The sequence below is a fragment of the Grammomys surdaster genome, unplaced genomic scaffold (genome assembly GCF_004785775.1).
Source record: "Grammomys surdaster isolate TR1022 unplaced genomic scaffold, NIH_TR_1.0 199, whole genome shotgun sequence".
In the NCBI taxonomy this organism is placed as follows: Eukaryota; Metazoa; Chordata; class Mammalia; order Rodentia; family Muridae; genus Grammomys; species Grammomys surdaster.
The window spans coordinates 3,113,879-3,125,853 of record NW_021604644.1 but is presented as its reverse complement, the minus strand read 5'-3'; the positions used below and the strand labels follow the sequence as shown (position 1 = coordinate 3,125,853).

Below are 11,975 nucleotides of genomic sequence, written 5' to 3'. Positions count from 1 at the left end.
CTATCTATCTATCTATCTATCTATCTATCTATCTATCTATCTATCTACCTACCTATCTCTCCTAATGAAACCAGTTTGTGTTGCCCATATACTCCTGGATAGGGCCATCCCCCAGAGTGTGCTCTACCTGTTAGGGCAGCGCCCATAAAGAAAACTGACTCTCTCTTCCCTCAGACATCAACCACCTAGAGCTCCTCAGCTAGAGTTGAGCACAGTCCTTCCTCCTCCATGTCAGAATGCTGACTGGCTTGATCTTACACAGGTCTTGTACAGGCAGCCAGGGCTGCTGTGAGCCCATGGCTTCAGGGGGCCTGTCATGTCCAGATGGCAGTGGTTTGCTCCAGTCCTCCTGACCTCTGGCTCTCATGGTCTTTCCGCTCCCTCTTCCATAGTGGTCATCGAGCCTTGGGGCAGGATACAGATGTCCCATCTGTGGCTGAGCATTTCATCCATACTTTGACTGTTCTACGCTTTTGCATTACCCACCATCTACCTCACAAAGAAACTTCGATAATGAAGTATGGAAGCTGTACTCATACATGGGTAGAACCATACAAGCGTAGAGGGCAGTTCAATACTCTGCCCATTAGCAGAACACTAGCACTAGATTCACCTGTGGGCTCTGGGCGCTCACCAGCCATGGGTTCTTGGCCAGATTTACAGCACCAGGTATGCATATCCTTCCATGGAGTGGGCTTAAATCCAATCGAGAGCAGCTGGTTACCTGCAGCATTTGTGCATTATTGAATATATCCTGCCAGGACAGTCCTCACAGCTGCGTAAGACTGTTGATGACTCCCCCGCCCGTTAGCAGCCTTCCCAGCACTTCCAAGTACTATGAATGCTAGTTCACACGAAAGGGCATCCCTGCTCAGTACCAACTTGATCTCCCCATGTCCTGTGACTAAACTGTGTGATGTCTTCAGCAATATGGTTCCACCATCAAGTTCTGGTGGTGTATAAGCAACAGCCTATATTGTTTGGGGGTGTCTCTGAGACATCCCTGAACAAAACCTCAAAGGGAGGTACTTCACATCTGGCACTGGAGTTTTTATTTGGCAACGTATGGTGTCTGGGACAAGCATTCTCATGTGATTTTTTTTTTCCAAAATATACTTCATGTTAGCTATCCCTTCCCATTTCTTTCTACGGACTACTTAAATCGCTGTCATATGTGTCTCCATACTAGTCTGTGTTGTAGCACTTGGCGAGAAAGGCCTTTCTAATCAGTAGCACTACCCCAGAACAAAGCAGGTGTCTCTCAGATGGTGAGCTTCTTCCCGAGAGGTGCGTCAGCAGAACAAAAGAATTGGCAGCTTACAAACAGAGTGATGCTTATGCCAGTGAGAGGTGGCATATGACTCTGGTGTTGGCCAAGTACTTCCAGGACACCTTCCTGATGTTATCTTTTCTTTATTTATTTTCTTTCTTCTACAGTTTTATGAGACTAAGTATATAGTCTCACTATATAGTTTTAGCTGTCCTGGAATTCACTATGTAGACCAGACTGGCCTTGAACTCACAGAGATCTGCTCAACTCTGCCTCCCAGGTGCTGGGATTAAAGGTGTGAGCCACCACACTTGGCATGATGGTGTCTTTTTCAAGTGTTCCAGCTGCACATGTCATCTAGGTCACAATAAAGTGGACTGTCAAGTGAGCGAAGGGAATGGTCTGACCTCCAGGGTCACAGCCACCAGTTCCTCATCATAGGCCCCAACACCTGAGGCATTTGTCATAGTCTCACAGGAGGACAAAAGCTACTACAACCGAAGTGTGCCTCTCTCTCAACCCAACTATACCCGACTGTAGAATAATCTCTTTCCTTCAGAGTCCACTGCACTGCCCTCTGTGGCACGAGGTGTGACACAGACAGCTGTCTACACTGCAGTATCTCAGGGGCATCCCAAGAAGCAGTTAAGAAACAAGGTGGTGCTTCTTCCATACTAGCTTGGGAGGACTGTGAAAAATAGTAAACGGAACAGGTAATAGTAAGCTGCAGAAAATAAATATGATATAATTCTATTTAGGGGAAAAAAGGCAACAAAACAGCCCAGCCCTGTCTATTTATGCTCTGTATCTTATGCCCAGAAGCATGGCCTTGGGGCATGGTGTGTGTGTGGTGGTGTGTGTGGTGGGTACATCCGCAGACAGGGGAGATAGGAGGGTGTCAGGAAGGAAGGCTCCACTTCTCTTTATCCAATCATTTGAAAGTTAAAACTGAGATTAATTTATCCACAAGTGATTTATTTAATCCTCCAGTAAATCTGAAAGGAGGCCAGAGTTCTTCACTGCCCAAACTCTGCCTGCTCAGTCCCGGCATCCCAGCCCAGCCCTCTCCCATGGGGCTTCTTACTGCCTTTTGCCCACTGTTAAAGTCTGAGGTCACTCCTGATTTTTTTATTCCACCCAAGCAAGCTATTCATAGGGTCACAGCCCATGGCCCCATGGGGTTTTAGAGGTCATGAAGCCCCAGCCCTCCCCACTAATGATGTTGAAGAAGACTCTAGAAAGAGGCGGCTACCTTCTGCTTAGATGCCTCAGGAGACAAGGGGTCTCCTCCCTCACTGGAGAGTTCCTTCACTGCATGACCTCTCATTGTATATGTCTATACACATACCTGGTACCCATGGAGGCCAGACTCAATGTATATGTCTATACACATACCTGGTACCCATGGAGGACACAGGGCATTGGATCCCCTGGGACTGGAATTCCAGAGTTGAGGCACCACATGGACATTGACCCCAGGTCCTCTGGGAGAGCTTCCAGGGATCTTAACCATCGAGTTCTCTCTCAGCCCCTCGTACATCTACGTTAAGAAATTTCTGTTCAAATATTTTGTCTACTTCTATTTTATTTATTTGCATCTTCTTTATATATTCTGGATACTAACCCTTACTAGATATATACTATACATTTACAACTTTTTCCATTCCATGTTATCTTTTCAACACCAGTGTGTGTGTGTGTGTGTGTGTGTGTGTGTGTGTGTGTGATATGTATATGTGTGAGTGTGTATATAAAAGTACATCTATCCATGCAATCATGTGTGAACCTGGAGGTCAACATCAGCTGTCTCTCTAGTGCTCTGTATCTTTTGAGGCAGGGTTTCTTCTTGAATCTGTAGACATCACTTTGGCTAGAGTGGCTGGCCTGTGAACTTTCAGGATCTGCCTGTTTCTGCCCTTCAGCACTGGGGTTCTGAGCATGTTCCTTGCTGTGTGTGGCTGTTATGTCAGGGCTGGGCATCTGAACTCCTGCTTATGCAGCAAAGCTTTGCACACACTGCCATCTCCCTAGGCTGTTGTTTTACCACCACCATCCACTTTTAAATTACTTGACAGCCTTCTATATGTTCATAATGAATGGTTGTTTTCACGTCTTCCTGCTTGCTCATTCCCCCTCTGTCTTCTTCCACTGGAATCTTTCTTCTTTCCAACACGTCACCCTCCTACCTTCATGTCTTCTTTCGGAGCGTGACCTATGGGGTTTAATTAGAGTGTAGATGGGAACTTCTTTGATAGTACTCTATGAACACAAGAAATCTACGTGTTGATGAAAACTAATTTATTTATTTTCACCTTCTGATGTTTGTGTTATAGGTGTCACATATAAAGAACCATTGGTAAGGTCACAAACAGTTACATCAGTGTTTTAGGAGTATCATAGTGTTGGTTCTTACCATTAGGTCTTTGATCCACAGGCCAGAGGAGGCCTTTGGGTGTCCTCTACCACTCTTTATTCCTTTGAGATAGGAGAGATCTTCCAGTTTCCACTCAGTATGGTTATTTTACCACCACCATCCATTTTTAAGTTATTTGACAGCCTTCTATATCTGATGCCACAGGTCTGTTTGGTGGCATCATCTCATAAGCAGTAGCAGATTTCTGGTCTGTGAACATGGGCTGTTGGTTTTATACTTCATAGGTTTCCTTTGATGGCACTCAATGCTGTCTTGTTTTCATTGTTTTTTTGTTTTGCTTTGTTCTGTTGATTAACATAATCCTACATATTTTGTTCTCTTTGACATTAGTACAAAGGGACTGTTCCGGGTGCTTATTCCTACTTTGTAAACGTCCAGATGTGTTTTGTTTGTTGCTCTTATTTTCTATATGCTTGATGAACCAGTTGGGGTGTGTGTGTGTGTGTGTGTGTGTGTGTGTGTGTGTGTGTGTGTGAGTGTGTGTGTATGTATGTGTGTGTGTGTGTTCCTTGGGATTCTAAATCCCAAGATTACGTGATCCTAATATGCACCCCCCCTTTAGCTTGGATGTCTTTCTTTTCTTGCTCAACTGTCTTGACCAGGACCTCTAGAACAGTTCTGTTAAAAGCAGACATGGTGTCATTTTCCTGATCCTGGGGAAAACTTTCTGCCTTAAAGCTAAATGATACCAACTTTCTTTCTATGTCAGCTTCTGTGCACGGCTTCACTCTTTGAGAGCTGGCAACAGTCTCCACACAACACTCGGGGCTTCCATCTGAAGAGGTAGTTTAGGTAAAGCACATGCGTAATTGTTGACTTGTTTTTCTTTTTCTTTTTTTTTAAAAACAAAAAAACAAAAAAAAACCCCAAAGAGCCAGCCTTTGGGCAACAAAGTGGAAATGGAGATTGTGAACATGTTGGAGAAAAACACAACACTCCTCAAATTTGGCTACCACTTTACCCAGCAGGGGCCACGGCTGCGGGCATCCAATGCCATGATGAACAACAACGACCTTGGTGAGTGCATGCCTGTATTCTGCCTTCCCATCCACGCATCCTACAAACCCACCATACTCCAGGAGAGGTTTATGGGTTCAAACTCCTGACTTTCAAGGGTATCACATCTTGTTCTGTGTCTATACTTGTATTCCCCCATATTCCCCAAGACTATGAGCTGCATGCCTTCAGGACCAGGGCAAATGCCTCTCCTTCCTAGCCCAGCTCAGAATTAACTGGCCCCAGAGCTCATCCCAGAGCTCAGCATGTCAGCTAGAGGAAATGAAATGTTGGGGTACACAGGTACCTTGGTTGTGCTCCTCTTCAGAAGACCGTTCTCTACATCACACTGATTTCCCAAAGCTCTCAGCCAATGCTATCACCAAAAGCCAACACCATCATCAAAAGCCACAGCCCAGGAGACTCCATGTGGCTCCCAAGGAAAAGTTAGAAATGTACAGTTCAAAGAAAAGTAAATGCAGGGCAAGCAAGATGGCTCAGTGAGCGAATGCGCTCACTGAATAAGTGTTGGTGAACTGAGTTCAATCCCTGGAACCTACAAAGTTGCCCTTTGACCTCCACATGCACGTTGCAGTGTTACGTGCACACACAGCACTAATAATAAAAATATAACGTAAAAGTAAGTTACATTCTCTCAGTGTTTGTTGAAGGCATCCTTTGACTCCCTTTCCTAAACAGAAAGGAAAAAAGTCTGTCTTGACGATGAGCTCTGTCAAACACATGTACTAGTCAACAGGATGAAAGGCAGCGTCAGTCACCCACCTGCTCCCACGTGCTGATTGTTCATGAGTCCTGGGTGGAGTTGCTTATTACATGTTCCAGATGATGCTAAGAACAGGACACGGTGTGAGATGAAGGCAGCGTGGCTGACAAAGCTGTGGGAGAGTCAGAAGGAAAAGCAAGGCATGCAGCAGCTATACTGTTAGCTTGATTCATGGTGACATTTACCCTAAGTGTCATCAACCAAGACAAACACTGTTTTCACCAAATCCTCACAGACTCTACCCAGGGTTCTCTATAATCCCCAAGCTTCTGCAAAACAAAAAGAGCTTAACCCTGAAGCACGGTTCAGGTGATGATCAGAGCTGTCAGATACCCGTGGAAAATCAACTTTACATGCACACACAACACTGATGTCCCAAAGCACACACAAAAGGCTTGCACTCACAGACCTTTCCACAGAACTCAGACTTACACACACTTCTAGTCAAGTTCTTCGACTTCAGGATCCATCTGCTAAACTGCTGAGGATGCTGGGGACACCGGCTCCTGCTCTTAAGCAGAGCATAGCCTGAAGAGCTCTTTGTCCACTGCCCATGCCATAAGCCACTTTTTCCAGAGCCTAACAAAATATAACTTTGTCTTGGTTTACCTGAGGTGCCATTATCTGAAACAAAGTAAGATCAAACATAAATACGACGCAAACTTACCTCAGCACGGAAGTGATGGGTCAACGGAATCACTGGATGAAGCCAGCTATCAGAATATTATTGCTGGCTCAGCTGTAATCTGGGTGTGAACCAACACTTAAAAGTATTATTGGTAGTAGTATGAGTATTGTTCTGAGAAGCGATAATCTCACATTTCCCCCTAGTTATAGAGTAAGCATTTGACATGATACTCAGTGCCCACTGTCACTTGTTTTCTCTGAATTACAGATGGAAGTTCCTTCCTTGGCAAAAAGAGTTCTCGGATGACTAGCCAGGAGCACTGCTGGGGTATACCAGATGACTAGTCAGGGGTGCTGCAGGGGTATACCAGAATCATTTTGGATGAGACAGACAAGTTCTGAGACTTAGATTCTAAGCCATAGACCCAATTCACATCACGAGGACTCCCCAGCGCTGATGTAGGAGTTTCAATCTAGAGCTGACTGGATTGCAAGTTCACTCTCTACTTCCCTACTTGAGACTAAATAAAGCCTGAGGTGGTTGGAGACCATGGCTTGGGTCACAGCCATTGTTAGTCACTTTTCTGAGAAACCTTGACTAGGCTGTCCTGGGTGACCTGGCATAATAGAAAGTTCTTGGATGTACGAAGGCTTGCCACCTTTTAGGGGAAAAGACTCAAAGGCATGCTTAAAAACTCAAGAATGCCTGCAAGCTCTGCTCAACAGCGTGAGGAAATGAGTTATGAGAGTAGAAGCCAGCTGAGCAAAGCATCCTGGTGAGGAGGGTCTTTAGCCAGCCTCGAAAGGGAAAGAGAGGCTGACAGAGATGGTCAGGAGGTGACCCTGCAGGAGCTCTAGGAAGGACTGGGGTACAGGCCTTAATAGGGGGCCTGGCCTACAGGATGGTTGTACTTTTTAGTTTTAATGTCAATTTGACACAAGCTAAAGTTGGCTGGCAACAGGGAATGTCAACCAAGGAATTGCCTCCATCAGACTGGCCTCCAGACTGGCCTGGGGACATTTTCTTTATTAATGATCTATGTGAGAGGGGTCATCACCACTCTGTGCAAATGGTCCTGGGTTGTATAGGAAAGGCAGCTAAGCCAGGGGGAGCAAGCCAGTACGCAGTGTTCCTCCATGGTCTCTGCTTCAGTTCCTGCCTATAGGTTCCTGCCCTGAGTTCCTTCCCTGGCTTCCCTCAGTGATGGACTGTGATTGGACTTGGGACAAATAAGCTAAATAAACTTCAGGGAAGGCATATGGGGAGCAGGAACCATGGCTCTTTGTTGATCAGGGATGCCAAGATGTAATGATGACAGTAGCCTCTAGGTACCCCAGGGGCCTGCCTGTGTAGCTGCTCCCTTGATATTTCTCACTGGAGGATATTCTCAGTGACACAGACCACACTCAGAGTGTTAGGCAGTGATGTATGACTTTCTGTTTGAAATGCAAATGTGTACTCATTTTCTAATTTTCATTATGAGAACTACTTCGGACTCTCACCAGTACAATTGGCTTCTTCCTGCAAAAGGAAAATATCTACCATCCTCCCAGCCTGGTGGCTCCCTCCTGCTGCCATGCTGTGGTTAAAGCAGGCTTCCATGCTTTCCCAGCTGGGATGCTTTATCATGAGATCCTCCTGGTAGTCTCTGTGGTACTGCAGTTGTCAGCAGTGCTGTGCTAGAGCACACATGGGAAGAGAGCGGGCTTCTCCAATGTCCCTCCTGCTTGCCTCATGGCTGGTCAATGACTTTGCTGTGGCCTTTGCAGTACTTGGGCCTGCAGGTGGGCTCTTCCTTGGGAGCACTGAGCCAGTGCCTGTGATGGCCTACCTGGTTGCATAGTTGGTCTTTCCCACCCCAAGCTCAAAGCAAACTGCTCTGTAGATGCTCATAGAACATCCTGGAATGTTTACAGGACAGAGCTGAGAGGTCACCTCTTTTCTATCCCCCCATAGAGCCTCAGATGACTCCTGTCTCCATGCTATTTATAGCCCAGGCCAGGCAAAGGGTGACTCTCAGGTCCTCCAAACCTGCTACCAGCACACTTAACAAGATCTAAACCATAGCCTCCACGTTAGGTAGTAGTGGAATGGGGTGTGCAGAAAACAACACGATTACAGGCAGAACATCTCTCCTTTACCATGGTCTCAATGCTTGCCTTTCTCACGGGCACTTCAAGAGCAAACCTCAAATCATCATAAATTAACAAGTTATAATTGTATATATTTATGAGGTACATGTTTTAATCCAAGATTAAAAAGTAGAATAATATCAAGTTAGTCAGCATATCTGGCACCTCGATATTTTTCTGTGGTAAAATTAGTTGAAATGTACTTTCAATTTTAAAATGTTCAAGACCCCATTAGTAACCACGTACCATATTGTGTGAAGGTCTCAAAGGAAACAAAAATGTCACCTACTTCCTCCTGAGATTTTGACCTTTGACTCCCCCTCTCACCGCCCCTCCCTCTCACTATCCAGCTTCTGTACCCAGTATTCTACTGGCCGTCCGTTGCTGGATTTCTTCAGGTTCTACTTGTATGTGAGGATGTGCAGGATCTGTTTTTCTGCATCCAGCTGTTTCACTTAGCATGATATCCTCACACCGTGGCAGACGGCAGTTTTGGTGTTCTCTAAGGTCAGACAGTGTCATGCACAGATCCCATATTTTCTTTGCCCATTCATCTGTTCATAGATAGTTGAATTCCTCATCCTGGCAACTGTGGGTAGTGCTGTGCACACCTCTGTGATACACTAACTTTGGATCTTTGGGGTAATAATTGTGCCTATCTGTGGACCCGCTGGATCCTAAATCAGTTTCTTCTTATCCTAAAACTATTAGGGCAAGTGTTGTTACGGGCAGCTCTCCCAAGCAGAAATCTAGGTACGCCTGGATGCTGCCCTGATTCCCGTCAGCCAGTTACCTCTGCAACTCCCAACTCCAGCCTCCAGTCCAACCGGCCACATTCCCCTGCAGCTTCTTTGACTTCAGGTCCTGCAGATGGGCATCTCCCAGCAGCACTCTGTCCGAAGCTGACCACCCCACTCGGCAACTTAGATGCCTTGCCAGCTGCCATTGCTCAGGCTCAACTCTTCCATGTGGCCCCCACATCCCTCAACAGAAACGTGGCACACACTGTGATGCACCAGTCTCTGTCCTGAACATTTTCCCTATTAATAACCCATATTACTTCCCATACTACTAACAACCGGTCACAGCCGGCTATTATCCCTACTTTTTAGTAAAAACACAGGACTGTGGTTGGAAGAACCGAGGATTGAACAGAAAGGAGTCCCCTTTCTGCTCTGTACATCATCTAGAGAGGGCTGGCTCCTCAGGACATCCTGACAAGGCATCTTCTTGCTAGGTTAAGCATCCATTCCAGGCAGCCTGAGTGCCCTCAGAAGTGCCACCAACAGCCTTTTTACCATTCTCTACTCTTTCTTCCTTTATAACCTAGTGACCTACTTTCTACCCATCCTAGGAAGACAGGGCCGCTTCATCCACATTCCTTTCATATCTCAGAGGTCTGCCAGGACACCTGTAATCTTCTGTCAAGGTTCCTTATTGTCTGTATCTTTATCCTTGACTCTTGCGCATGACACACAGCACCAGGCAAATGCTGACTTACATACATGAGTCTAGAGTGCTTCCCAAGGCACAGTAGAGAGAGTCATCTGCCCACAAGTAGTAAAGGGAGCTCAGACAATGAATGCAGGTGGGTCCTGATGACTGGAGATCTCCTCTGGCTCTGCTAATAAACAAGGGAGCCTGTGGCTGTTGCCATGGTGAGCACATGGATTTTAAAAAGAAAAGATTTTTGAAAAGAAAAGAAGAGAGAAGAAAAGAGAAGAGAAAAGAAAGTAACAAATATGTTGAGTTAGAGACCTGGCTTCTACTCCAAGTCACTTGCTAGAACTTTTATGGTGGGTGGCTTCCCTTTCTTGCTCCACCATCAAAATGGAAGCCATAACACATGAGTACACAGGCTCCCCTTTCTGTGAGAGCCAGTTCTTAGGAACCATGCACACAGATCTAGCCTCATATGTACAACGAGGAAGAGCAATGGGAGTCCATCCCTCCCACCTTTTACCTCCCCAACCTGGTCTCCTGAAATTTCCATCAAAGGCCAGTGACTAAGGTTGCAGTCCTAGCTCTGCAAATAGGGCCATGGCTTTCTTCTCTAAAAGAGGAGAGCTGATCCTGTGAGGATCAGAGGAGACATGGACATGTAACCAAACTACTGAGGCATTAGGCTGAGACTCAAGATGAGTAACAAGTCTTAGCTCTGCCTGGTTCTAGCTTTGTTACTTTTCTGAGAGTTTCATGTAGCCAAGGCTGGTCTTGAACTTGCTATGTTGCAGACTAGCCTTGAACTCTTGATGCTCTTACCTCAACCTCCCAAGTGCTAGGATCACAGGAGTGTACTACCACACGGTTTATCACTAGTTTTCTAGCTTAAACAAACATCATATCCTTGCTACCATGTCCTTTTCTGTCAAAGGCAAATCCAGAGCCTTTGGAGGGGTTTCTGTTCAAATCCTGGATCTACATTTGAGTGGATGACTCTATACCATAGGTACGGAGAGGTAAGGGTAGCCCACAGACATGCTTGCACAGTTAAATGTTGGGTGATGGGCTCATTTGTAGAAACTGCACATCTGTACAAGACTCTTCTGTTCTTTGGATTTTGGTTTTTGTTCCTGTACAGAGTCCCAAACTGTGTGAACGGTTAGTCACCTTCAGGAATGGGGCTAGACGGTGTCTTCCTTCCAGGTTGCCTACCTATCCTGGTTTGCATTTCTCCTTCTCACCTGGGATGAGGGAAGTGGGTAGGGACCCACACTGAGCATCTGTGGGCCTGTGACCCACTTCCAGCTCTCAGCCACGCCTTCACAACATACCTGCCCCATCTGAGTCAGGTGCGAGTTGACTGGGGTGTTGCAACTCATGGGCTTTGAGCGGATGGCTACATAGCCACCTCAGCTTTGCAAGTGGAAGCCATCTTACACTGACTAAACAGGTAGCAATGGTTACCTGCCTCTGCCACATCAGCAGGCAGGCCCCTTGATTATCTCATCTATGACCTTCCTTGACCTTGTGTTCTTTTGCAGTGAATATAGCTTGCTTCTTAGTCTTCATCTGCCAATATGATGCCAAAGGGGTCCCTTCAGCCCTAGCCATTCACTAAGCTTTTATCTCCTGTCTATAACCTCCTGGCTCATATTTCCCTGTCTATGAACTTAACTGTCATATGAACAGCATTTGAGCATGAATTTTCTTGCTCCTGGGGAAATGTCACTGTTAAAATATGAGAGGGCATGACAACTGCAGGCAATTTCCAGTTATTAACATAACCAGGAGGCAGGCCAGGTATTCCCAGAAGGAGCAATGGCAAACACTTTTAGCAGACTAAGACCCTAGTCTTAAGACTCGCTAAAGTTAACTTTGCTCAGATACAGTCTTCAGTTGTGGAATCCCTGTAGGTAAAGTCGAATGTGTATGTGTGTGTGTTGGGGGCGGGGGGGGGGGAGGCAGAAGGACCGTGTGGGCAGACATTTTAAAGAGATGTGAGGAAGATATGTCCACCTTACCACAGACTCATTAGTAGCTAGGTATAAACTATACAGCCTTCTTGTAACTGTCCTTGAAAAGCAGACTCTGACCTTGTAAAACCAGTGTCACTTGGGACTGGCAGGGACAGCTGGCTCACATTTCTTTCTCATTCCTTTGTAGTGAGGAAGAGGAGGCTGGCAGACCTGACGGGGCCCATTATTCCCAAGTGCCGAAGCGGTGTCTAGTGTGCAAAGGGAAGCCCACGCCTATGAACTGGACATGTTGTACTGATAATGTGTGTTCCC

General features: G+C 46.1%; 1 protein-coding gene across 1 annotated transcript in view; it reads left to right on the top strand.

Annotated features, from left to right (window-relative positions):
• Tmod1 (tropomodulin 1) overlaps window positions 1-11,937 on the top strand; it is a 50,717-nt gene extending 38,780 nt beyond the window's left edge. The window contains exons 8-9 of the mRNA XM_028770212.1: window positions 4,577-4,721; window positions 11,851-11,937. Of these exons, the coding sequence (XP_028626045.1) occupies window positions 4,577-4,721; window positions 11,851-11,915 (210 nt within the window). The 3' untranslated portion in view covers window positions 11,916-11,937. The remainder of the gene's footprint in view (window positions 1-4,576; window positions 4,722-11,850) is intronic.
• The last annotated feature ends 38 nt before the right edge of the window (window positions 11,938-11,975 follow it).